Source organism: Branchiostoma floridae, chromosome 1, assembly GCF_000003815.2.
Source record: "Branchiostoma floridae strain S238N-H82 chromosome 1, Bfl_VNyyK, whole genome shotgun sequence".
NCBI lineage: Eukaryota > Metazoa > Chordata > Leptocardii > Amphioxiformes > Branchiostomatidae > Branchiostoma > Branchiostoma floridae.
Window position 1 is genome coordinate 11,514,016 of NC_049979.1, and position 25,836 is coordinate 11,539,851.

Genomic DNA, 25,836 nt, shown 5'->3' on the forward strand with positions numbered 1-25,836 from the left:
CATTTCCAGTAAGACAGTGTAAAAACTATCATCTGAACTGATATCATTTTAATGTATCTTGATTATATATCTAATGTAAGGGTAACTTTTACTCTCCAAGTAGGGCTGTCAAAGCTTAATGTTTTTAAGTCATAAAAATAATGCTTAATGTTGTATAGTAATATCTAACCTTTAATGTTCCCTGTTGCAAGACAATGTTTAATGTTTATCAATGTTTAGTGCAAACCCTTGCAATAGAAAAAATTTGCAATTCACCCCCTAGGCTACAAACAAGCTTTCAATCCATGTTGCTCTTTCCTCCTAAAACCAGTCTACTGGTACTAGTCTAATATATGACTATTTATTTAAAACAAACACTATAAAGCGAGACAAAACTTTGTGACAGTGTGATGTCCATTTTTTCTATCTACCCCAAAGGTTTTGACTCAGAATACTTTCCCAAATATTTAGTGAATCACAGTCAGAAATCACACTTCTGCATCATATTCATTGTTAAAATATTTTTCTTACCTATGTCAAAAATGATAAAATTGTCTTAGATACATTTTTTTGCATTCATGAAACAAACAGGCTGGCATAACCCTGCCATGCACCCCAGAGTTCTGCTCTGTGGGATAGGATTGTACAGCACTACACACAGAACCTGTAAACATGCACACTTACGGAATCTCACAAATCCTATTGGTTGTCAATGTGCAAATTATCCATCTAGCAAATGCTCACAAATGCCCACTCTGGGCAAGATCATGCTGCATTACTCTCATTCCTGTACAGATATACTCCCATTTATTAATCCTGAGGTTCAAGCAAATTTATTGACCTGAAGTGACAATTATCAAATCGAAGTTGACAGTTTACTACGTCTGTCTTTCTAGCAAACACTGATCAATCTCACTGCACAAGAGTCACCATACACAAACATGTCAACCGTCTCCCTGCTGAGCTGGCATTTTGGCACCAGATCTTTGTGGTTACTAAGGAAAAGGTGAATGTAGTCCCACAGCCTTTTAGAAGCTGTAGGAGCAATGATTATCCACTGTGTCTAGGGTATTTGAAGGCAGAGCCCAACCCTCTCCTTCCATCGCCCTTTACCTCCCAAACCTATTGTTTTATACCTGGGTTGATTGAAGAAATACGTAATCACAATGGTTGTAGCATGAGAGGATTGAAACCTAGGACCTCCGGGTTCTGGGCCAGACACCCAGCAGTTCATATGATCCCACAGACAGCAAGAAGGAGGTTGATGTTTCACAGATAACAACATGCTCACATCTATGAATACATACTTCTATGAAACCTCAGTACATATACTTCTCAACAGACATTTTCCTCTCCTGCTACAAGAAAACACAAACTTGATTGTTTCCTTGAGGTAGTTTAAAAATGTGTACAAATCCATTTCTGTTCAAGTTCAAATACACATACCATTCTACCCTACATGATCCGAGTCTCTTCTAGTCTAATAAAATCTCATGGCTTGTGCCTACCTGTTGTGTCATACATTCCACTATGGCTGAAGATTAACTAAAGTTTTGCTGGAACACCTTTTGTTCCTATTGTTATTCCACTTCAATTTGGCACGATTATCTGTTTCAATCTCCATTTTTGCAAATTTGATCTTTGATCCTGGACTCCAGAATCAATATTTACAGCTAGAAAAGGGACAATTACTGCACCTAATACACCAGGGACATTGCAGCTAGTCCATGCCCTGTTATCAAAGACATGCACACATCATACCACGACTTCCACATCAAGCCCCTGTCACAAATTTAGGACCTTCCCACTCCTGACCACTCCCCAACCAACCAAGGTCAGTGATGGTTTAGGGGTAGCCTGGAATCCACTCTATTCTACCTCCAGTTCAATCTTTTGATCACATCCAAATGGAAGGCGACTTTCCTGACTTTGTTTATCTAAAATCTATAGTCAGCTGGCACAGAAAATTTTTGAATACTAGTAGGCAACCTTGCCAACCACAACTAACTCCAAACAATGATGTGAGGAAGGTTGGAAGGCCATGCTTGGCTAATGTATGTGTGACAGGGGCTTTGCTGTGGTCATATCCTTTATCTGAACACATCAAGCACTTTTCTGTGTAGAGGTAGGACCAATTCTAGTTTTGATGTTTCTTAAAACAATAAACAAGAATAATGAGACAGCCACGCTGATCTCCAGAATGATGAAGACAGTTTCCCAGTTGTAGTTCTCAGCTATCAGACCAAATGGGTAGCCAGCAATCAGGCCTCCAACTACAAAACAAGGAAATGAAAAAAAAACATAAATCACAAAAACTGTAAGAAATCAAATACAGTACAGAAATGTAAATGCATTTAAGTTCGCGGGGATTTAATTTTGCGGTAGCGGGAAAAAGGACTTTTCGCGGTGGTTTTGATTTTGCGGTAGTACCATGCACTGTAGTCTCTTACTACCATGAAAAAATGTTTGCGGTGGTTTTAAATTCGCGGTTAAGTGGCCACCGCGAAAAACGCGAACATTAATCCACCGGGAACATTTCTGCATTTACAGTATGCAGACATATGAGTAGACATGACATTGAAATTTACAAGTAGTTGAGGTTACTTAGCAGTAAAACAAAGTAATACTAGGTGAAAAAAAGATTATTCTAGCTGACTGGTTTGCTACTCTGACTGCTTCCATGGTAAAATTCTGTCCCCCAGGACTTTACTCAGAATACTCACAGTTAGCAGCCAGGGCCACGATGGCACTGCTGGTCCCTGATAGGCTGGAGGGAGCGTTCTCGATAGCCAGGACCCCAAACAGGTTAATGGCACCATATGAGGTAAAGCCGATCAGAAATGCTATTGTCATGATTGTCGTCTGGAAGAAAAAAAGGCAACTTCAACCTTTCTTGAGCTCTAAAAGTCATGAGCAGATGTGATGAAAGCAACAGATCTAGAGCGTTGAACAACATTAGCTTCTGTGGTAAAGTGCTTACACCCTTATGTCCCAACATGCCCCTAACCCTAGCTTTAACATACAGGTGTCTGAACATAGGGATTTGGGAACACATGGCTCTCCCCCAGAATTTCTTAAAGATGATTGTGAAGAACTGAAACCAAGCAATCCCCCAGAGCAGCTTCCTCATAAACTGCGACCAGAAAAATGTGGTGGCAAACTGGGCTGACACTGTCTGGGGTTTGTCCTCTCTCTGGGCTGACACTGTACCATAGTATAGAGTTCCTACACCTTTCAGTGTGTAGGGTTTCTATAGCCCTTGCACCACAAATTTGCCCAGGTACTACAACAGGGGGCAAGTCCACTGGTAGTGATGTGTATCCAAGTACCATACACTTAACTGAACTTCCTCATAAGTGCTGGGACCGACAACTGATGTAGAAAATAGTATGTACCAATTCTAAAGTCTTTGGTTTGACTTGCCCGGGACTCGAACCTATGACCACCAAGAATAAAGGTTTGCTGTACTGACCTCCAGTGTGTCAGCCTCCACACGATCGCTGAAGCCGTAGAGCGCCAGCCCCATGGTGACCAGCATACTGATGACGTAGGGGTGACGGGGACTGCCGTAGCCAGTGAGGGGGGTCTACAGAGATACAGGGAAAATACTTTTAAAAAAGTAAATAGAAATAAAAGATACATAATGCAATTAGTGATGGTACATTTGGCACAACCAGTGATATAATAGTACAACAAGACATTAGACAAAATAATAGATAGTGCATTTCTACAACAAGGAAGACAATAAAAAAGTTGCCAAACTTACTGCTTTGACCATCTTGTCTGTGACCATACCAGCTATTACACTGCCAAAGATGCCACCAAATTCAAGGGAACTTGTAAACAGACTACCTGCACAACAAAATACGTCCAAATGAAAGACAAGGTGTAAGCACAGCCCAAATAAAAAAAAATGCCTCAAGTAGCTGAACAGACCAGAGTGAATTAAGAAATCTGAAGAGAGAAGATTACAAGCTGAGAGGCACAGAGCGAGAAATTCAAGCCAGAGGGTATCAACTTGATAAAGGTAACGCTGACCATCACATGACATCAGATACCCTTATAACCATGTGTACTTTCTATGGAAATACATTTTCTAGACATTGTACTGACCACATACAATCCTTGTAGGTAACAACTGTTGTCAGTCTTCCAGCTAAGGTCTGGTAAATATAACTGGAAGACTTATGTTATTCTCTTATACATAAAACATATCAAAAGTAGACTGGACTTTTGTTTGTTCATTTGTTTGTTCATTCTGTCATTAAAAAGATTTTTTTTAAAGCGACACTGACCTACATAGGGTTCATGACCTTTGTCCTGGATGAGGAACAGCTGACCCCAGTTCAGGCAGCTGGTCTTGACAGCAAACACGACAAAGTAGGTGAAGGAGATGAGCCACAGGTACGCGCTGTCCAACAGGGACAGCATGCTGGGGGCCTCGCCTGCAGGAGGGAATGGATGGATGGATGGATGGATGGATGGATGGTTCAAGTTCAATGGATATTGTTTCTACTCCCTCCTGTCCTCCATCAAATATGTCAGCAGCCACATAATTGAGGTAGTATTTGAATGACTTGAATGTAGAATGAACACTTTAAAATGTGCCATTGAGTTAGCATTCCTTCAAAATATGATGAATATGTACATACATTTGTACTTTTGTTTATCAGTAGCTATAACTGTCCCTCTACATAAGAAACACATGTGGTGTTTTAAGAGTCAGTCACAAACCTTTAGATTCTGTGGTTTTCTTCTGCGTGTTTGCTACAATGTTTTCCAGTCCGACGTGTGACGGCTCGTCCACAACTAGCCCGTAGGAAAGTACAGCCAACGCAAGAGACAAAACACCTGCAAAAAAAAATGCACAAAAACGTACTACTACTAGATAATCCCCCTTTACAAGAGAGAGAGTATATTGGGAGTTGAACACACATCACAACCAGTGGACTAGCTCCCTACTGTAGTGCACTGCCTTATACACCAAAATAATGATTTTTTTCTACTATAGAATCATGATTTAAAAGAGAAGAGTGATGTAGCTTACCTGGGATAAGAAGACCTGCCCTCCAGCCGTACCTGGTGGCGATCTCCATGGTAACCAGCGGCCCAACAAATCCGGCCAGGTTCATGCTTGTAGCCAGGATGCTCCACCATGTACCAAACTGGGACGGCTTGAACCACTTACAGGGGAAACAAACAGGAATGTGTTCTAGGCTAAGGGTTTGGTCGAAAGTTATTTTTCGGCACAAAGAAGTAGACCTTGTACAAAGAAGTACACAGATAATGATAACACTTTATAACAATGTATCATATAAAGTGTACCTACTTGACGTAAGACCTTTGCACACGCCGGCCAGCCAAAGCCCTGGACCAGTCCATTAATGAACCATAGCAGGGAGTAGAGTAGGACAGAGTCAAAGAGAATGAAGACGACATTGCACACCCCACAGAGGAACAAGCCGACAGCAAACATGGAGCGAGCGCTCAGGTGGTCCGACGCCAGGCCGCTCAGGAACTTGCTGAAGGCGTAGGCCATGGTCTGGCTACTGATGACCAACCCTGTACAAAAGATGTTTAACTTATCTTTTAAAGACTTGCTGAAAGTTTGAAATGATAAAAGATTTCATACTTACTAATTATGCTCCAAAATTTGAGTTGTGCACCTTATATTTGAGAACCTACTGATCACCCCTCAAAACCAACTCTATGCATGAGATGTAAATTGGCCAACAATGAGTATCCGGGAACAGAAAAATATCTTTAGGTCTTAGTAATGACTTTAGTCTGTAGTCTGAGGACTGATGACCAACCCTGTGCATGTTATGCTTTTGTTAAGGCATAATATGCCAGCCCTATATAATCTTTTTTAGAAACTTAACTAACAAAAGTCAAACCCAAAGGAAATTGACAATTTCCCTAAGGAAGCTAAGTAATGCTAGAGCTGACACTAGTCTGGCTGCTGATGACTAATGGATACAAAATGTACATGGATGCCATGTTATTGTGCTACACTGCATTTGGTTTTACAGTCATTATGCATATGACCTAGATACATGTGTATTTTGACTTCTGGATGTATTTTATGTTTGCCACAGCTGGAAACTCAGGGTATTAGGGGAGCATCCAAAGCCTCCATAACTAGTATATTGTCATGAGCAGGTAATGTTCATGATGACTCTATTACAGGCAATAGATATGATTTCGAATCAACATCACTAATAAAATAAAATACTCATAAAATTGCTAATTCTCAGCCAGAAGAAAATGATACTGTTAGTGACTCTCTGAATCTAATCAACCAGAGTCCTATTTCATGATTTTAATTTCTAGCTTCATAAAACAATTGTTATTGTTTAAATAGAAACATCTTGAAACATCCATACATTGACATAGCCTTACATTCCATCCCATCCTTAACAAGCACAGAATATTTCCATCAAGGTCGTTACCAAGGTCACTCTGGTCCAGCCCCTCCTCCATGACGACGGGCATGATGAAGCCGAAGGACTTCCGTGTCAGGTGGTAGAAACAGTAGCCCACGTACATGGTGGTGATGATCACCACACGGTGCCGATTGTACTCCGTATCACCAGCCATGACTGTGCAGCCTCGTTACAATCCTAATGCCTGTGGATGGAGAGGAGGGTGCAGATGTAACTACATATGAACCAGGCTGTACAGACTTGTGGACTGTCAAGTGGGAAACTTAATCTGCTGGCTAAATATACCAGGAAACCTGATCCCCCTGACATGCATCATAAATACCATGTTGTCAGGAGGAATCAGGGTAAATATAGAACTTGTGTTCCAGTGAACTTTGGTCCTTGTTCTGCACTTGTCAAGTAAAGGCTATGAAAGTGTGCTTCTACTGTATGTATGATAAACGTCAAAATCTGTTTGATTATTCTCATGTCACAGTTTTTGCTTCAAAGCTATACAATAGAATAAGATTACATATTTAACAGGACTTACTTCTCTGGCTCAAAAAAGATTTAAAGTAAAAGTTCAATACAAACAAATGATAACGATACTATACAATAATGACAAAACAATGTGACAATTAAAACATTGAAACATGGGTTAAAAAATTACAAACATAGACAACAACACCTTTCTCCTATTTTCAACTGTGCTGAGATGAGGGAACAAAACAAATGTTAGAATATTTCAAAATGAGATCCTACCACCATGAAAGCCGGAAACACTCAGATTAGTAACATAGATAGTTCCTGCTGATTTGAAGAGATGTGGTATGTGCTGTAAATGATGCGAGGCTCTCCTGGCAAAGTGGTGCCTGAGCTAACGGCCAGTTCCCTCCGAACGACTGCAGGGTAAGTTTGCTAAATACACTCAGGACAAGAAGGGAACGCTCACCACACAAGGGGCGGAACAGATGTCAAACCGGCGTAACAGAGACAACAAAAACAAGTAAATGACGACGATGATGATCTGCCACGCCCACCTTTTGGCTCAGGTGCTCTTTTGGTATTTCCTGTGCTGGTCAGCAGACTAATGCAGCACTACACTGTCTGACCATCCTCCAACGCCATGTGTGCCACGTGGTTTGGGTACACGTCTTTTAGAAAGTCGCCATGACATTAGATAAACACAGAAACCCTCGGCAGACACGTCTAAAATCAATACATGTTTCAATCGAGATCGACTGTCGTCTGCTACCTTTCGTTCGTTGCCCGCGCGGCCATCTTGGAGTCAAAGTGTGCTCACGGTCATTGACCCAGATTGGAAGAGTTCATTCGTAGAGAGTTAACACTGGAGGGACGAGTGTGTGTGTTTGTTTGTTTGTGTGTGTGTGTGTTTGTGTGTGTGTGTGCGTGCGTGCGTGCGTGCGTGCGTGTTCGTCTTCAAAACTTCCCCCATTTACCAAAATGGAATCATAGTATTGTCTCCTTAATCATGCAAATTAGAGTCCCTTATTTGAAAGATTCATATGTATTGATGACACTCTCTTTCTCAATTACATGTCTCATGTTTAAATAGTCCTATCCTGGAACGCAGGGGATTTACAAAATGTCCTCATCAAATAATGCCACCGTAGTAGACTGAGTAGTAGATCCTGATTTGCATAACCTCAGATGCAACATGGATCCTGGTTATTAAGCATTATATTACAAATGACAATGACGACCCTCAAGTCCCTTCTTGAGTTATTCTGTTTAAAAGTAAAAAAATACCTTCTGTTCCAAGAGATATCTACCACTCAGAAATCACAATCATACCATAGCATGTACAGAACACGAAATAATCGGAGGCTCTGTGACCGTAGAAAGACGCCATGATCGGACATGACCCTCGTTTTCTCAACATCTGAATATCATTTTAAAGATCCATCCACAGCTTATGGAGTTATTCTGCATTTTGTTCTATTCATGCAAAAGCATACTCAACCGACCACATACAAATGGTACCGAAAGCAAATTAAACCGGTATTGGCGAAAGTAACGAAATGAATGGTCTATTATCTTTGTCAAAAGGGTGTTGTTTTCGGTGCTATTTTGGTACAAGTTGGTTAGTTGGTTTGTTGCCAACTTGCTTTTGTTTGGATAGCATAGCTCAATCGAGAAGTTGTGCCGGATGAATCCATAGCTGTGGATATTTTGTTGGGCGAAAGGGTATCAGAAAGGTATCAGGTCAAGATCGATCAATAAAAGGTCTGCTGGTGGATTTCTACGGTATTACAGCGGAACTCGCGTTCTGAACATGATATGGTCTTAAGTTAGATCAGCTTCTGTAGTAAATAGTGCCCGTGCATTGCGGCAAGCGACGTCGTATTGGTCCAAACAAATCCCCATTTTTGATACAGACGCAGAGCTTCAGGCTGAATACGAGAAGTGTGGAGCCGGATTTTCCTGACGCGTTCAGATCTACAGAACCCCTCAAAACGTTTCATCAAGCGGGTACCCACGCCTCTGCGTCGGTACTCGGGCAGGACGCTCATCCATTTCAGCTCGGCCACGGTGTCGGACACCCTGTCCAGAGCGACCGTCCCGACGATCTTCTCACCGCACACCGCCACCCAGAACTTGCTGCCGGCTTTGCCGTTGTAGTAGGAGTACAGATGGTCAAGCTCCCTTCGGCGTGAACGCACGTATAGCCCGTAAAACGAGCAGTAGATGAGACCCCAGGCGGTGGGAAGACTCCAGGCGGCCGTTAAAACCACAGAAATCAGCACGGAATTTGTGACTGCGTGAAAGATTGTCATAAGAAGGCCCAATATGACATACAGGCAAAAGATAAGGGGCTCTAAAATGTGTCTGAGACCGGAAAAAACTGCGAGTACGAAGCAAACAGCAGCGCGGAGCGTCACTATCTGTCCGTAGAACGCAGACACCACGATGTCACGTGCTTCGATCTCTTCCTCTTGGCGAAGCTTTCTTATTGTGACAGTCTTCGCGTCATTTTCCATGTCGGCGGCTTTGGGGAGTGCAACCGCTTCAATGGGCTTCCGTCCGTCGCAGGACTGTGGAAACGGGAAAATATATTCACTGTAATCCACATGACGTGTACATGTCCAGCCAAGAACCACGCACAACGGGATGATGTAATGGAACAAAAGAAGCCACCCTCTACTTTCTTTGCGTCAACAGAACATCTCATCATTAACAGTGGAATTCAGTAAATCTCAGCAGACACAAGCAAACTAATGTATGCACGCAAGTTGAACGTTGATATTATATGGACTGTCAACTGGACTAATAGTCCTGTCGTTCATTTTTCATTAATTAGGCAAACTAGATGCTTATTTCCATAACTAGTATTTCATCATGTCAAGCACCACTTAAGCTGTAAACATAGCAAAAATCATACGAAACCGTCGACCCCTTCTTGAGTTATCCTCTTTCAAAATCTAAAACAAAATCCTGTGCTGTTTAACAAAAGCTGGAAGCTAAAAGCTACGCCACTTACTCTACGCCCCAACAGCAGCCGACCACTCTAAAATCACGACCATAGCATATTCAGAACAAGAAGAATCAAAATTGGAAATTCAGCTGCAATGCACAAAAACACCTAGGAGGTCCATTGTCAAACTTGATCTTCGATTTCCCGGCCCCCAGACGCATTAACCCCACCAGGCCTTTCTACGGGGGTACGGATCGTAGAATTTGGCATAAAGAGGAATAATTGATCAGGAGAGTCAGTCCGCGGTAAGGTTGTAAAGCTGTGCGGCTCCTTTTGCCGGCTAACTCCGAACTCCTCTTGTTCCATTTCTACAATCATTCCAGCGACGTATGGAATCTGGCAGAGATAACACTAGCTTAGCAAATATCATCAAAAAAGTCCATTCACAGATTCTTGAGTTATGCTGGCGACAACAAACAAACACACACACGCGCGCGCACACACACACACACATTCTCAACCATATAGTGTGACCGAAAACATAACATTATTGGCGAACAGATGATGAACGGTACAATATGGTTAAGCCGGTTGCATTAGAAGCGGCTTCAGATTGACTTATCAATTTTGGGGCCAATCTGGAAGGATGTAAATTGGTGGCGTATATGATTAGAATATTGCACAGAAGATCGTCTAGCTAATTGATAGATAAGCAATACTTTACCAAGCTTAGAGATTGCCGTCCGCGGCCATCTTGTAAGTTGTATTCATCAAGATTTTCGTCCGAATATCTGGGTTGGAAGAGTTCATTCTTCATAGATGGGTGAGAATAGCACTACAAAGGTCGCATCAAAAGTATGTAAGTTATGTGTACTCTTTTATAACATCTTATGACGTTTTTGACGTTATCATGGAGGTTTGCAACCCTGCTCCATTGCTATTTAACACAATTCTTGCCATCGTGACTGAATCAACTCTAATATAATGGTAGCTTAAGCGCTAGCATACAGCATGAGCAATTCGTAAATGAGGGAAGCTATAGCACCTGCGAATTTGTCAGTTTTATCTCTATGCTTACTCTCGATTTAACTCTATATTTTCTATAGAATACATACTCCGTCTATATATTGCAAGATGGAATGGGTCAAGTCGAGGATTCTTCCTTGGAGTGAACAACACCACGGGATAATGATGTATTCTGTCTATATTGTCCAGATAACCGCATGAATTCACTCTTTTAATGCCTTCATTACCGTCACAAGTTCGGAGACGTCATACCTCAATGAAATATTTAGAAATTTTTCAAATTGCTCGTTTGACTGGCATGATCTATTCTAAATGATAGTTTTTTAATAAACTTACGTAACGTTATATTGTATGTGATCTTTACTTTGTCAGAATTCCGTGTTTATATTTCATCATGAATTGAAACTGATTACAGTGGAAGCCAGTTAATTGCACCTCGGATAAACGCACACTTCGGATAATTGCACGGAATCCCTAAATCCCAAACCGTCTCCCATTCATTCCATTGTTAGTGACTTCGCTTATCTGCACAACAAAAAATCACCAACGCCGGATAATTGCACGACAATTTGTCAAACATCGTCGGCAAATTGACTGAAAATGCGTGTTAAAATCGTCAGACACGGTACAAATAAGCTGATAATGGCCTTTGTGAAGTCGCTTTACTGACAACATGTATGAAATTGTTATTGGGATCAAAAGAAAGCGATATTGTGGGGTCAGCACCATGAAGAGACGCCCGCCCGCTTGAAAGGTCGTCAAAAGCCAGCATTACGATTTGGCAGACAACTTGCTTTGACATACAGTACTCAATAACAAATGTTCTCTATCTGTCCATTGTCTAATTACGTAATTAGGGTCGCGGGGAAATACTTATGCAGTGGTTTTATATTCTTGGCAGCCAGTCGGAAACAACACAGCGACTCGGGGCCTACAGACGGACATAACACTCGCCTTCGGCGGGGCGCATGCAGTGCTTTAGTTTCGTGATAAGGAAGCTACATAACGTATACAGTAACTTACTTTTAGTTTTGACTTCAAGTGCATTGCAGAACGATGTTTCGTGAAAACATGTATATGACGTCCGGAGCACAACAGGTACAGCACTACTGTGGCACGTAAATAAACTGTGCGTTGTACTACCTCCCATACCACCTCTCGGCCCCCCCGCCCGTGGTGATGTGGTCCAAATGACCAACTCCGCATTATCGCACACGCCGGATAATTGCACGAAATTCGCTGGAAAATTGGGTGTGCAATTAAGCGGCTTCCACTGTACTACATTTACACCATGTATTCTTGGTGATGCTTACCTTTATTAATATCTGAATTACATATATCACAAGTATAAAATTCCTATTATTTATCACTCGACAACTATAGCGCTTTTTGGTACCCTTATTTGCCCGCGGGGCCATCCTGGGACCAAGGTGTCCGCACGGTCATTGACCCGGCTTGGAAGAGTTCATTCTTATTAGATGGTTGACTACAACACAAAAAGGGGGCACCTTTGGTAGACGTTAGGTATATTCAATGAGGTTATGACGCTAGCTTGTTTATTTCTGTGTGTCTGAGTGTATCAAGAAATGAATAAAGACCTTCATTGTACATTTCTGCCCCACTGGGCTAAACACAGATCATATGTTAACAATCATATACATGTTTATTGTTAACTTGATGTACGAATCCAGAAGAAGTGACTGTGTACAAACAAGGAGGTTGATTTTTAACCTCCTTGGTACAAATAAACGTCTAGTCCGCTCCAGTACATTCGACTCTCGCTTCTTGGTAATTGCTTAAATGTAGTTAGCTGTATGGATGGTTAGGATAGGTTTATCAAAGGCTGTAAGGAATATGAATTTCTCTTTACTATTCAAGTACCTGAAGTGGGGAAATTTATTTCACACATAGTCGAATAGAATGTTTCTATCGCTATCGTACAAAGCATAATCCACAGTAAAATGTACTTCATCTTCTACTTTACCTAAACTACAAAATTGGCAGATTCTTTGCTCTGTGTGGTTATTCCTGATTCAATTCGCAATTTGGTACAACTGACTCTTAGTTTGGTAACGGTGGATCTGTGGTGTAAATTTTGTCTGCTTCGTTATAATCTAAGAGTCTGCACGTTCTAAGTTTATTTTTCGCATTCACAACTTTGTTATCGTTATGCATATATGCACTTCGGATAGAAAAGACTGAAGAATTGATGAAGTGATAAGAGACGTGTTTGAGAAGATTGACTGGGCGCCGTGCCAAAAGCATAACCACATTTCTCTCTAGTGTTGCGTACACCACACGCCCAACAGTTAGCACCTGATGCTTCCAAATCGATTTGACATAAGAGAGCATCTGTCTGGAGGCTGCGAATTTGTTAGTTTTCATCTTTGTACATTTTAAGTCTAGATATTTTATGTATACTCCGTCCAAGGAGGTTAAAAAAAACCTTGCTCCTTCTATGTACGACGTATTTCATAACGGAATGCGCCAAATCAAGGAGGTTAACCTCCTTGGTCAATTCAAGGATTCCTCCATGGGATGATGAAGATGATGCATTCCATCTCTATCGTTATCCATCTGTTGTGCACATATATTCTTCTTATCTTGTTTTTAGAAATACATGAGAGTATTATACAAAAGACCATAATCTATGGTTGAATTGATTGAAGTTACATCATCTTCTCTAGTCGAAAGCCTACCTCCGTCGTGTTGGAGATAACAAAACCGCACTTTTGATAGAGACGCACAGCTTCAAGCTGAACAAAAGAAGTGGTCAGAAATGTCTCCTTGACGCCATCAGATCTGCAGAACTCCTCGAAACGTTTCATCAGGCGGGTGGCCACACCTCTGCGTCGGTACTCGGGCAGGACGCTCATCCGTTTCAGCTCGGCCACGGTGTCGGACGTCCTGTCCAGAGCGACCGTCCCGGCGATCTTCCCGCCGCAAACCGCCACCCAGAACCTGCTGCCGGCTTTGTCGTTGTAGTAGGAGTACAGGTGATCAAGCTCCCTTCGTGCCTCATGTACGTATAGCCAGAGCATGCAGTAGAGGAGTCCCCAAGAGGAGGGAATACTAAAGACGGCCGTCAAACCTACAGACACGAGCACAGAATTTGAGACTGCGTAAAAGATTGCCATGAGAAGGCCCAACATGATGTAAACCTGCCAGGGAGAAGGCTTCAGTTGTATCACTGAGAGCATGATCTTACAGGCGGCATCGAGCGTCACTATCTGTCGGTAGAGTCCAGACACCACGATGCCACGTGCTTCCATTTCTTCCTCCCGGCGAAGCTCTCTTATTGTGACATTCTTCGCGTCATTTTCCATGTCGGCGGCTTTCAGGGACAATAGTGGGCAGCAGGTTTCAGGGTTTTACGCTTGGACCCAGGTCTCAAGATCCACTCACTGTGTGAACGGGAATACATCATTGCAATTATGACAATGTTGATCATCAAACCACGAAAACATAATGCGGTAGGACAAAAGGTACTACGCTCTACTTTCTACATGTGTCTCAGCATCACGCGTGAAAGTATTCATGTGTTGTACGACTTATCAACAATAGATCTCCGTAGTCGTAGAGCTCTAAAGACCCACAGTCGGATCCAAGCAAACTGATGATTTACTAACTTGATGTTACATTTAAATCCTCTCTAAATGTAGGCATAGTGAGAGATACATTGTACTATGTGTAGTGTGTATTAGTTAACTGTTGTAAGAGTAACGTTAGTACCAGTGCGGCTACTACTAGGTAGGCTGAATGAGTGAGAGTGGCTTACGAAATATTGAGGCCAATCTTGAAAATGTAGGCTTAGATAAATTCAAAAATCTCGTTAAAGTCCCTAGATGTAACAAGTGGCCAATACTTTACCAAAGAAGTATCGTCCGCTACTTGTGGTTCAGTCAGTCGGTCCGGGCCACCATCTTGGAGTCAATATGTTCTCGCGGTCATTGACCATGACCTGGGTTGAAAGGGTTCATTCTTGGATAGGTGAGTACAAACACCAAAAGTTGGAGTCCCAGGTTTGCGTACACACATGTATAGTGAATGTTTGTATGTACGTGCTTGTGTGAGCATAACGTTAATATTGGCGTGTGTTTGTGTGTAAGGGTGGGTGTCTGTATTGACAAACATGGCAAAGTAGACTGTGTTGACGCTCAAGTTTGAGAATACCTGGATGTATTATGTCAGGTCGTGTATATTGTTCGGTCAAATGACTTGCAAATAGAATGAAATTACCGTGTTATTAGTCTCATGTGGAATTAAATAGGGAATGATAGATCGTGTGTATTTATGCTGAAAATGGTTGTAGTCGCAAAGCTACCTGCTCGCTAACAGGATAAGTAATATATCTTTTTGAATAAAACACTACAAGCATATTTCATGATCTTGCACGTTTTAATCAGGATTCTGTATTTGACGCCTTCGAACAACAGCAAACCGCATTGTTATTACTCCGCATCTTAAGACATTCATATAAGATGTTACTTACATTTCTATATTGAATACTAATTGTTCAACACCGACTTAATGATGCTTTCAATACAGATACCAAAGCTTTAAACTTTGTTCCACGTTGCTCTTTCACCGACTGTTGAACCAACATATTACTGTGGTATGCATCAGTAGTTTGTTCAGTGGAAAAAAAACACTTTCATCCATTGTAGCTCTGTTTAAGTGCTGTTTATTGCTTCGCAGCCTAACACTCAAAGCCATGTCTAGATAATCGACCAATATGTACATTTAAGTTGCTGAACCCTACTACAGAGATGAAAATCGAAATAACATACAGTAACATTTGAACTGCCTCACCCTCTTAAAATACCTCTCCCTCTGTGCCAATGTGACCTATCACAGAATGGCAGAAGCAAGCAGATTGTGCCTTTGTCATAGAATGGAAACACATGAGATCTATTCTTTACAAATGACAATCATGTCGGACTGCGTAACGTTACAGCAAACCATTAACATGTGTAACAACAATGGAATGACACCCACGGTATCAACAATTCATTAGACTATTACCAGACCAGTCACTCACAATAGTCCTTACCACCACGACAGCCCCAAATACATTCGATTCACTGCAAAACGTAACTTTACACTAAAAATTCATCTCTGGTCACAAGCTTAACACCAGAGTTTAGATCGCAGGCTATTGACAATGCTTTCCAAAGTTGAAAAAGTAGCCTCAAAAACGTGGTCATTGACTGGCCTACTGGCCATGTTGTCAAGGGTCAGGCGGTTTATGTTAGCAACTCCAATACAGATAATGTTGACACCACTATTACGCAATGCTTCTGACTGGGGAATGACAGTACTTGATGAACTGTCGGAACCATCCGTTAATATAATCCCTATCTTCCTCGCCCCTACCCGACCAAGCCGCGAAAATTGATCATTCATAGCTCCAATCGCGGCAACAGGCTGCCATGCAGATGGAGCGGTAGGGGGGCTCCCTGCTATTGTGTTGTTGATTGCAGAGATCAAGGCAGCTTTACTGTATCCGTTATTTAGGGTGATATTAATACTCGCCCGACTACCAAACATGAACTTCACAAAAGCAATCCTAGCCTGGTTTGTACCGGAGCCAATGGAGCCAATAGAGTTGATCTCTAACTCTATAAACCGTGAAACTATGCTCAGGTGAGGTGACACACTGCCGGAAACGTCCACGGCAAAGATGATGTCAGCGGCGCTGTTGCAGGCTGAACACAAAGGAAATACGTTTTCGTTATTCAATGACAATGACAATGTATCTTGATAGTTCAGACATTGAATTCTTTCTTCATAAGACACTCAGTCACAAGCAATGCATGATGTACAATACCAAGGAAAAAAATATTCAAATTATGTTTACTTTGACATGTCGCTGTGCTGCCAGTCCACAGTCCCGAGGCGTTACACACGCGCTCTGATGTTCCCGCCAGAAGGTATCCGTTGTTGCAGGTCAGGACGCAACTCGAATCTTCATTATTTCCGTCTGAACAGTTAACTGCGCCATTGACGGGTGGAGATAAGGAAGTGCAGACTGCTCTTTCTGAAGAAAGGAATCAATACAAAAAACCTTAATGTCAAAATGTTCAAATCAACACGCATGTCTTCCATTCTTGTGCATCAAAAACCTATTACTTTCAATTCTTAAATGAGTTTTTTTAAGAAGATCAACAAGTCGTTCCAATCCCCGAAAGACATAATGTCTTTTGATTTGAACATCGATTGCCTTCTTTCCCACGTGCACCTACCGCATGGCTTCATCTATTATCAATTTTCTTTTCTTTTGATAAAGAATTTGAACCGCCCAACCTACCTCGACAGACAGGCGCAGGTGAACTCCACGCTCCATTATAGTAGCAGACTAATGTCGAGTCTCCCACCAGTTTAAGCCCGCTGCTGCAGATGACGCTGCATCGCGAACCATACAAGTTGGAGTTTGTACAGGTAACCGTTCCGTTCGTCACTGACAGGTTTGGGCAAACCACTGCAAAAATAATTTTGCATTTTATCAACCGTTCTCAAATTGATAATACAGTGCTAAAAATCACAATCATTTGATTCTGTGTGCAAAAGAAATAATTCTCACCAGTGGCCAGCCCTGATAATAAACATGCTAAGCATCACAACGCAGAGTGTTTATCATTATCTCCTACGAAAAAGGCATTTTTAGAAATGCCGGCACTTTGAGATAACTTGAGAAATTGAGACTACTGAAATATTTCCAACTTACCAGTTTGACAATGCTCACAAGTCCTAATAAAGATGCCCAATATCATAAAGCCGAGTATTCATAATCTTATAACCAGTTTTTCTGGGATATCTTGAGAAGGTGAGACTACTAAAATATTTCTAACGTACCAGTTTGACAGCGTGTCCCCGCGAACCCAGGCCCGCACGCACAGGTGTAACTGTTGACTCCATCCGTGCAGGTCCCACCATTCCGGCATGGATTGCTGGCACATTCATTTATGTCTGGCAAGGAACAATAGATAATGTATTTCATCAGCGTGAAAAGAAATGTTTGTCTAACGTTATATATAAAGATAGCACGGTCGCCAGCTAAAAGATGTTCGCCGGATCGGAATATGTAGAATGAATGAATCATGCATGGCGTACCAGTTTCACAGTGAGTCCCCGCGAACCCAGGTCCACACCGACACGTGTATCTGTTGACACCATCGTAGCAGGTAGCATTATTTAGGCAGGGACTGCTGGCACATTCGTTGATGTCTGTAGAGATCATAACAGTGACGAAGGTTACACGTGTTGACAATTTAATTATCGAAATAATAAAACTTTGTCTTATATTCGTCGAAGTATAACTTGCACAGTAGGCAATAACAATTTTTCAGGAGCATTCATGTAGCATCGTCCAAGGGGGAATGTACAAATATGTTGGATGTAACGTTAATCATCGAAATGAAACATTTCCTTACCAGTTTCACAGTGTGTCCCATTGAACCCAGGCCTGCACGCACAAGTGTAGCTGTTGATCCTATCTGAGCAGGCCCCGCCATTTAGGCATGGGTTGCTGCCACATTCATTGATGTCTGTGAATAAAAGACATTCAAACGTGTTTAAGTCGGTATCGTCTTCGTCGCATAAGTGAAAATGAGCCAAGAAGGAATGAATGCACAAATGCAATTAAGATACTTCCACCTTACCAGTTTCACAATGTGTCCCCGTGAATCCAGATCTGCACACACAGGTGTAACTGTTGACTCCATCCGAGCAAGTTCCATTGTTTAGGCATGGGTTGCTGGCACATTCATTGATGTCTGTGGGGGAGGATATTTGAAAGCGGTTATCAAATATTGTAAATACGACCAGGAAGGAATGCAAAGACATGACTAAAATGTTTCCACCTCACCAGTTTCACAGTTTGTTCCCGTGAATCCAGATCTGCACACACACGTGTAGCTGTTGACTCCATCCGTGCAGGTTCCACCATTGCGGCATGGATTGCTGCCGCATTCATTGATGTCTATATAGAGAGAATAAGAAAGAAGAAATGAGCATGAGTAACAGCAGTGATAATGTGGTGAGGTTATAACAGTGGCAACGTTTTTGAATGGTAGACACAAACACATTGATGCACGTAATTCGAATAGCCGTCGCTTCACCGTCGCCAGAGTATCTATCCTGTTAACAACGTTTCATAAGCATCAATGCAGCACCGCCAAACAAGGAATATGTTTAATGTGATCATCAGAGTGAAAGGTTTTACCTTACCTGTTTCACAGTTCGTCCCCGTGAACCCTGGTCTGCACACACAGGTGTATGTATTGACACCATCTGAGCAGGTTCCACCATTGTGACATGGGTTGCTGGCACATTCATCAATGTCTGAGGGCATTTGAGAGTATTAAGATTAAATAGGTAAATAAGCTAAGTAGCGTATAAGACAATTGGCACATAATGCCTATTAAGCATATATATTTAAGTGATTCAAATTAGTATAGAACGGCAGTTATCAACTAAAAGGCATCCCCCATCATGTTTCGTACACAGGGCCCATCACGACGGGACAACGGGAAGTAATGAAATGTTTTCACCTTACCTATTTCACAGTGTGTTCCATTGAACCCAGGCCCGCACGCACACATGTAACTGTTGACACCATCCGAGCAGGTACCACTATTTAGGCATGGATTGCTGGCACATTCATTGACGTCTGTAGGTGGTGAGAACATTTGAAAGTGCTTAACTCGGTAGTGTCTTCATCAAGATCATGATGAACCAAAGAATTAACGTAAGATATCAACGTTATTAAGATGTTTCCACCTTACCTGTTTCACAGTGTGTTCCCGCGAACCCAGGTCTGCACACACAGGTGTAACTGTTGACTCCATCCGTGCAGGTCCCACCATTGCGGCATGGATTGCTGCCGCATTCATTGATGTCTATATAGAAGGTAACAGTGAGCATAAGTACCAATAGTGATAACATAATGATAATAGTTACAACTAGATACTGGACATGGCAACAGGAAGATGACGTAGATCTTATCGTTGATACATAATGAGATCTAGTCATCGACTGAAGACATTTGTAGGGCAATGACGCAGTTTATAGACCAAGTAGCTTTGCATGGTAATGTGACAAGACCTAGACCTAGACATACATCATGACATAGATTAGTCCATGCATTAGATCATCGCACAAACCTGTTTCACAGTGAACGCCTGTATATCCAGGGGCACAGGTGCAGCTGTACATGTTCTCCATGTTGTTGCAGGTCGCTCCGTTTTGACAGGGACCGCTCGTGCATTCATCTATATCTGAAGAGGTCGATACAGGAATGTTTATTCCAGTTGAAAAAGATGCTATGATTTCAACATGTGCTGCATGATAGATATCAGATGGCCTACAGCTATTCGTCTATAATATCATTGTCCAGTTCACCATATGAGATTGAGAGAAGTGATGTGTGAATGATGTCCTGAGCGCATGACACAAATAAGGAAGTCATACCTTGACAAGCTTCCAGGTCGATGGTATCTAGATCAACCGGAATGCTCCAGTTCCCGGTAGCTCCACACCTGTACTCCACCAGAAACTGTCGGACGTACCCTGGTCTGCAGTGCAGCGCGCAAGCGGTGCCGAACTCCTGGTCGGAAGTTTTGTTGTGAGCCATGGAGCCGTCGAAACTCAGGGCACAAATCGTTTCGTCAAGGCCAACGTTGGAGCAAGAGAAGAACCCACCGGCAGGATCAGAAACCTGACGATCAGTAGACGTGTTAGTATAATAGTAAACTGGTATCAAAATATCGTATCGACAATCCAATGAAAGAGAAAAAAGAAAATGAAAGAAAAGAGATGCTAAATATCCGCAGAAGGCTTCTCTGTCACGTCGGCGCTTTAATGTTGTGAATTGCGAAACAGATTACCTACAGAGTCCGTCTGTCGCCTTGCTACTGGTATCACGGGATACTCACTGGCAATGGTCCGCAGTCAGCCGGTTCGCAATGGGTCCCATTACCGACGGCGCCGTGGGCACACCTGCAACCGTGCAGCTGGTGACCGGTGACGTAACAAACGCCGAGGTCGTCGCTACAGTTGTGCCATCCGAGACTGCAGTAGTCGGACGGACTACAGAGGGGCTGCTGGTCCCACTGGCCGGATGACAGGCAGCTGAACGTGACGTCACTGGGGAGAGGTTCGTTTCGGTGGTTCGTCGGTCTGTAACCTTGGTTACAGGTGGGCCTACAAGAATCGCCATACTTGGTACCCGTGCAGTTGTTGTAGCCATCGCTGATAGTCTAAAAATGAAAAACAATTGAAGTGAAAACATTGTATGATACTTCCATGAGCATGGCATCACATGATGGTTGGCAATGTCAATAGGTCAATAGCTTTTACCACTCTGAAAAAGCTACAGCCGTTTGGCTGAGGGCATTGGTTATGGAGTTAGGTTGTACTAGCAGGGAGAAGGCTAGCCATATGTGAGCAGAAAGCGACTACAAAGTGCCACAGTTATGGTTGCCCGAAATGCCGGCAGAAGACCTACATTTGGTATTCCACAGTCCTTCTTCTCACAGAAGAGTTCCGTCTGGTTGGCCTTGTTTTCCACTGTGAAAAGAAATGATCATTATTAGAACAGTACAAGTGTCATCGAAGTACGTATTGTGATGATGGAGAAGGATGGTCCCATACCAATCGTACCAGTGATTCGGGAATCGTTAACGTTTGAATGATGTCTCCACAATATATATAATCATCTTCTGTCGTCCCTGGCGGGCGGGATAACACGACGCACAACGTCCCTCCATACCTATCGGTCTTTGACAACAATATACCATGCAATGGCAGTTGACTATGTATTCATTTCTCACAATCATTTGAAATATGAGCCGTGATCTTACCTAGGATACTCTCACTCTGCAGTGTCCAGTTCCCGTTGTGATTACACCGGATTTCTGTCTTGTTTGTCCTCTGGTAACCTTCATCACATGCCGTGGTGCAGTTGTGTCCATAGGTGGAACCGCCGCAGTCGAAACGGGTGTGTGGATATTGAGGAGAGTCGCCACATCGTACTGGAACAGAACACCATAACATAATTTACATCACGACACAACAGTGAGGTGATGAAAGTGATATTTAAAACTCAGTGAAAAAATGTTGATCGAGCCATCCTCATTTTAGTCTGTATTTCCAATGTCGCCATTATCTTATCGTTAGCGAGGTTGTGACCATACTTGCATCGGCTGCTGTGGCTACATCAAATTGCAACAAGACACGAACACTTGTTTGAAAATATATTTCTAAATTTTGAATATTTGTTCTTACCTGGATTGCAAGAAGGAAGTCCACTCCAGTTCCCTGACCCGGTACACAGGAAGCTGTTTGCTCCAGCCGGCTCGTAACCAAGTTGGCACGTGAGCTGACATGTCTCCTGGTAGGTTGATCCTGAGCAGTTCAGCAGGCCATGATCGGGGACCTTCGCATAGGAGCAGAAACTTTATAAGGTGTGTATAGAAGTGCTGAAGACAAATAAAGAACCAACAATATAATATCACAAAACTATATCTATCATTAATCAGTGCCGCTGCTGTCATCGTCACATACCTGCAAAGGTCCATGGTCCCTGTCACAGTCTATCTTTCTACAGAAAGGCTTCCTCGAAGCGCCAAAAGTCTCTGGAAGTATGAAATATACAATGATATCAGATGTGTCCGTTTATTTTCAATTGCTTCCATTGTTTCGCTAGAATACTGACGAAACTGAATTTACAAAGTGCACACTCACAACTATCACATGACTTGTTTTCAGAACATATGAATCATACATGATAATGGACGTGCGCAACAAAAACGAATTGAAGAGGTTTCTCACCAAGCTTTGCCATCTCCATTGTGAGATTCATGTTGAGTATCCAATCAGCGACGTCCCGGCCACCAGGCAGTCCTGTCAATCCGTCTCGAAGTCCGTCCAGTCCGTAGGTACCGTTCACGGCGGCTGCCCGAAGAATATCTTTTAGAAGATGCAGTGGCTGATCACCCGTCACACCGATCCGAGAAAGGACCGCCGCTACCACGTCGGAGTCGGTGTTGTTCGGGATGCCCAGGCTTGTCGTCAGACTGTCAGCTGTTGCGTTGGCGGCTCTGCCGATACCGAGGAAGGCAGAGAGAACCATCGGGTGGATGGGAGCGAAGGTCTCGCCGTTACAGAAGACCAGCCCGGCATCAGCTTGGCGGAAGCCCCAGGGGCAGCTCAGCCGGCAGATCCGGACAACATGGTGGGTGAAGGTAATGTTGTCACAGGTAAAGGTGCCACCACTCTGGTAGTCCAATGGGGCGTTCTTGCACACTGAACATATCAATACAAATCAATCAATTATTCCACCAACCAACAAACAAACAGACAAACCTAATATCCAGGGACCCAGCCACCAAACCAACCAACCAACCGATCGGCCAACCAATCGATCAATCGATTAACCTATTAACAATAAATATCCCTCACTGTTTAAAAAGCATTCAATCGTGACCCGGCCTATGGCTAAAACTAGTACACAGCAACGAGTGTGAAATGTTCCAATAACAATACTGACCATGGACTATAGAGCAAATGTCGAGTTCTATTTGATGGAAAGAGCTTTGCAATTACAGATAGAAGACATGTTAGATTTAAATTGAAACCTAAGATATGTAAACTGTGGCAGCTGAGGTAAAAATGCAGCTTACATTCCATGACTGTCTCCACACAGTCTTGTCCTTCGGCACATACAGGCGACTCCTTACCTGTGGGAAAAAGTCATTTACAAATGGGGATTGACAATACATTAACGCACTAATATACAGTAAGACAGGTATGTACTGCGCATAACATTATCCCAAAGCAGAACACAGCTGTCATATCTTTTATCTAGATCTAATCTACAATGAACAACTCATTTGTCGAAACCGACCAAAGGCCATGTTTACCGAGAAGCACTCCCAAGACACATCCCAGGACAGCTGCCACCAAGGCTACTGCCAGTAGCGCCAGTAATAACAGCTTTCTCTTCTTCCCGCCAGCCTTCGCCGGATTTACAATGGCCACGTCATCGTCTTCTGGTTGGACGGAAACAACACTCGAGGCCCTGGAAGGCTGGTGCACTGCTGGTTCCTCCTAGAACAAAGATTTATGGATTTCGGTGATAATATGTGCGACACATCGGGAGTTGGAAACATTTCTCCAATGTTAGTTTGCAAAGACCGAAAAGCTTTGCCATATCTGAATTTGGTCGAACGACTTAGCTTGCAATGCAGTCACAAATGAAGTTCTTGTTTTCGATCAAAAGTTAAATCAACTCGTTCTCGTACCTTGACAGACAAACTCTCCGGATAGTCCTCGGGATCCCCATGCTCACTTGCCTGGCTTTGCTCCTCAAAATCACTGCAAAAAAGTTATACATATGTACATTTTGACAATAGATTTAATGAATCCATACATACAATGCATACAGACATACGCACTTCGTGTCGTGATCACTTCGCGTATCGTAAGCAGCGTGAGGGAATCCTCGAAACTTACGAGAGTTCAGCTACCGTGCGGATCTCGTCGGACTCCGGCACATTTAGTTCCAGGGAAGATGTGTCCGACTCCTGCTCTCCTAATGAGCTCGTGTCTGTTTCCGGCTCAGGCGAGGAGGGAATGCTGCCGAGCCCGCTCTCAATGCTACTGTATGTTTCCGGTATTCCGACCGAAAAGTTGTCATTCTCCGTCTCAGGATCCTCCTCTCTCTGCAATTCGTCACTCGGCTCCTAAGATTAGATACACAGACAGACAAATTGGAACAAAACTGATACAACAAGAGTTCGGAGACCTCATACCTCCATGAAATATTCTGATTATGCAAATGACTTTCACATTTGCATAATTTATGCTTGCTTATGTACACCTTTCACTAACTTACACAGGTCACAGTGTTGACGGCCCAATCATTTACTACACGTACTAAGAAGAATTAGGACACTTTCGAATTAATTATGCAAATTAGGGACTTATGTGCATAATTAGTATCTGTCTAGCTTTCGCCTGCCACAGACTACATATGTAACATGTATTTGAGTTCTATATTGGAAAACACTGTAAATATATGTTTTCCTCATTAAGTATGCAAATTAAGTCCAAATTTGCATAATTTGCACTTCATTATGTACATCTCTGCCACAGGTACCTGCATACCAAATATGGAAATCCATCATTCCTATGTTCCATTTACGGAAAATCAAGAAAGAGCACAAAGAAAAGATATTTAAGCAACTAAATTCATTATCCGATAACAACCCTTCGGGCTTTTGGTCACTTCTTAAAGAGTACAAATCTAATGATAAAACTGACGATCACGAAACGATTCCAGCTGAAAGCCTACACTCGCATTTCAAAAAGCTTTATGGCATAGACCCAAACACCTCGAAACCACGCAGCAGCTTTGAAACACACATAGAAAATGAATTATACAAGCTAGAGAAAAATCTTGAAAATAATCCCCTGGACTTCCCAATAAGCAAAGCTGAAGTTAAACAGGCACTCTCTAATCTTAAAAACGGCAAAGCTTCGGGAAGTGATCTCATTCGAAATGAAATGTTGAAGTGCTCATCAAACATTATATTAGAACCACTAGTCAAACTTTTTAACCTGTTCCTGTCTGCAGGGTACTTTCCCCACGAATGGTGCACCAGCCACATTGTGGCTTTACATAAAGGCGGTACAAAAGACGACCCTAATAATTACAGGGGGATCTCAGTGACGAGTTGTCTAGCAAAACTATTCACTTCTATTTTAAACACACGCCTTACAGAGTTCTTAGACGAATACAAACTAATCTCACCCAACCAAGCCGGTTTTAGGAAACATTTTGGAACAAGAGACAACCTATTTGTCATGGATACCCTTATTAGTAAATATACATCCGAAAACAAACGACTATATTCGTGTTTTATAGATTTTAGAAAGGCGTTCGACTCGGTTTGGCGAGAAGGGCTC

General features: G+C 42.5%; 4 protein-coding genes across 6 annotated transcripts; all 4 read right to left on the reverse strand.

Moving 5' to 3' along the window:
* Positions 1-467: 467 nt before the first annotated feature.
* Positions 468-7,704, reverse strand: LOC118420792 (glucose-6-phosphate exchanger SLC37A4-like). 3 transcript variants are annotated; one of them, XM_035827805.1, is made up of 10 exons: positions 7,660-7,704; positions 6,432-6,609; positions 5,309-5,541; positions 5,027-5,162; positions 4,714-4,830; positions 4,275-4,424; positions 3,746-3,831; positions 3,452-3,565; positions 2,703-2,841; positions 468-2,252 (listed from the first exon to the last, which is right to left on the reverse strand). In XM_035827805.1, the coding sequence occupies exons 2-10, from the start codon at positions 6,577-6,579 to the stop codon at positions 2,083-2,085; spliced, it is 1,293 nt and encodes a 430-aa protein (XP_035683698.1). In that variant the 5' UTR covers positions 6,580-6,609; positions 7,660-7,704; the 3' UTR covers positions 468-2,082. The 3 variants fall into 3 exon arrangements, with proteins under 3 accessions (XP_035683698.1, XP_035683682.1, XP_035683690.1); XM_035827789.1 differs by having other exon boundaries at positions 7,445-7,684; XM_035827797.1 differs by lacking the exon at positions 7,660-7,704 and adding an exon at positions 7,167-7,354.
* A 1,012-nt stretch (positions 7,705-8,716) lies between these two features.
* On the reverse strand, positions 8,717-9,406 carry LOC118427483 (probable N-acetyltransferase camello). Its single transcript, XM_035837308.1, has one exon. It carries the CDS (start codon positions 9,404-9,406, stop codon positions 8,717-8,719), a length of 690 nt encoding a protein of 229 aa, XP_035693201.1.
* Positions 9,407-12,281: 2,875 nt separating this feature from the next.
* LOC118423353 (N-acetyltransferase 14-like) lies at positions 12,282-14,800 on the reverse strand. Its single transcript, XM_035831467.1, has 2 exons — positions 14,737-14,800; positions 12,282-14,270 (listed from the first exon to the last, which is right to left on the reverse strand). The coding sequence occupies exon 2, from the start codon at positions 14,190-14,192 to the stop codon at positions 13,536-13,538; it is 657 nt and encodes a 218-aa protein (XP_035687360.1). The 5' UTR covers positions 14,193-14,270; positions 14,737-14,800; the 3' UTR covers positions 12,282-13,535.
* Positions 14,801-15,263: 463 nt separating this feature from the next.
* Positions 15,264-24,254, reverse strand: LOC118428398 (neurogenic locus notch homolog protein 1-like). Its single transcript, XM_035838480.1, has 22 exons — positions 24,171-24,254; positions 23,790-23,976; positions 23,550-23,606; positions 22,699-23,172; positions 22,432-22,502; positions 22,153-22,303; positions 21,729-21,899; positions 21,374-21,435; positions 20,802-21,125; positions 20,338-20,584; positions 20,031-20,144; positions 19,653-19,766; positions 19,424-19,537; positions 19,096-19,209; positions 18,734-18,847; positions 18,528-18,641; positions 18,300-18,413; positions 17,980-18,093; positions 17,722-17,835; positions 17,177-17,347; positions 16,727-16,906; positions 15,264-16,574 (listed from the first exon to the last, which is right to left on the reverse strand). Exons 3-22 carry the CDS (start codon positions 23,554-23,556, stop codon positions 15,997-15,999), a joined length of 3,462 nt encoding a protein of 1,153 aa, XP_035694373.1. The 5' UTR covers positions 23,557-23,606; positions 23,790-23,976; positions 24,171-24,254; the 3' UTR covers positions 15,264-15,996.
* Between the last annotated feature and the right edge of the window lie 1,582 nt (positions 24,255-25,836).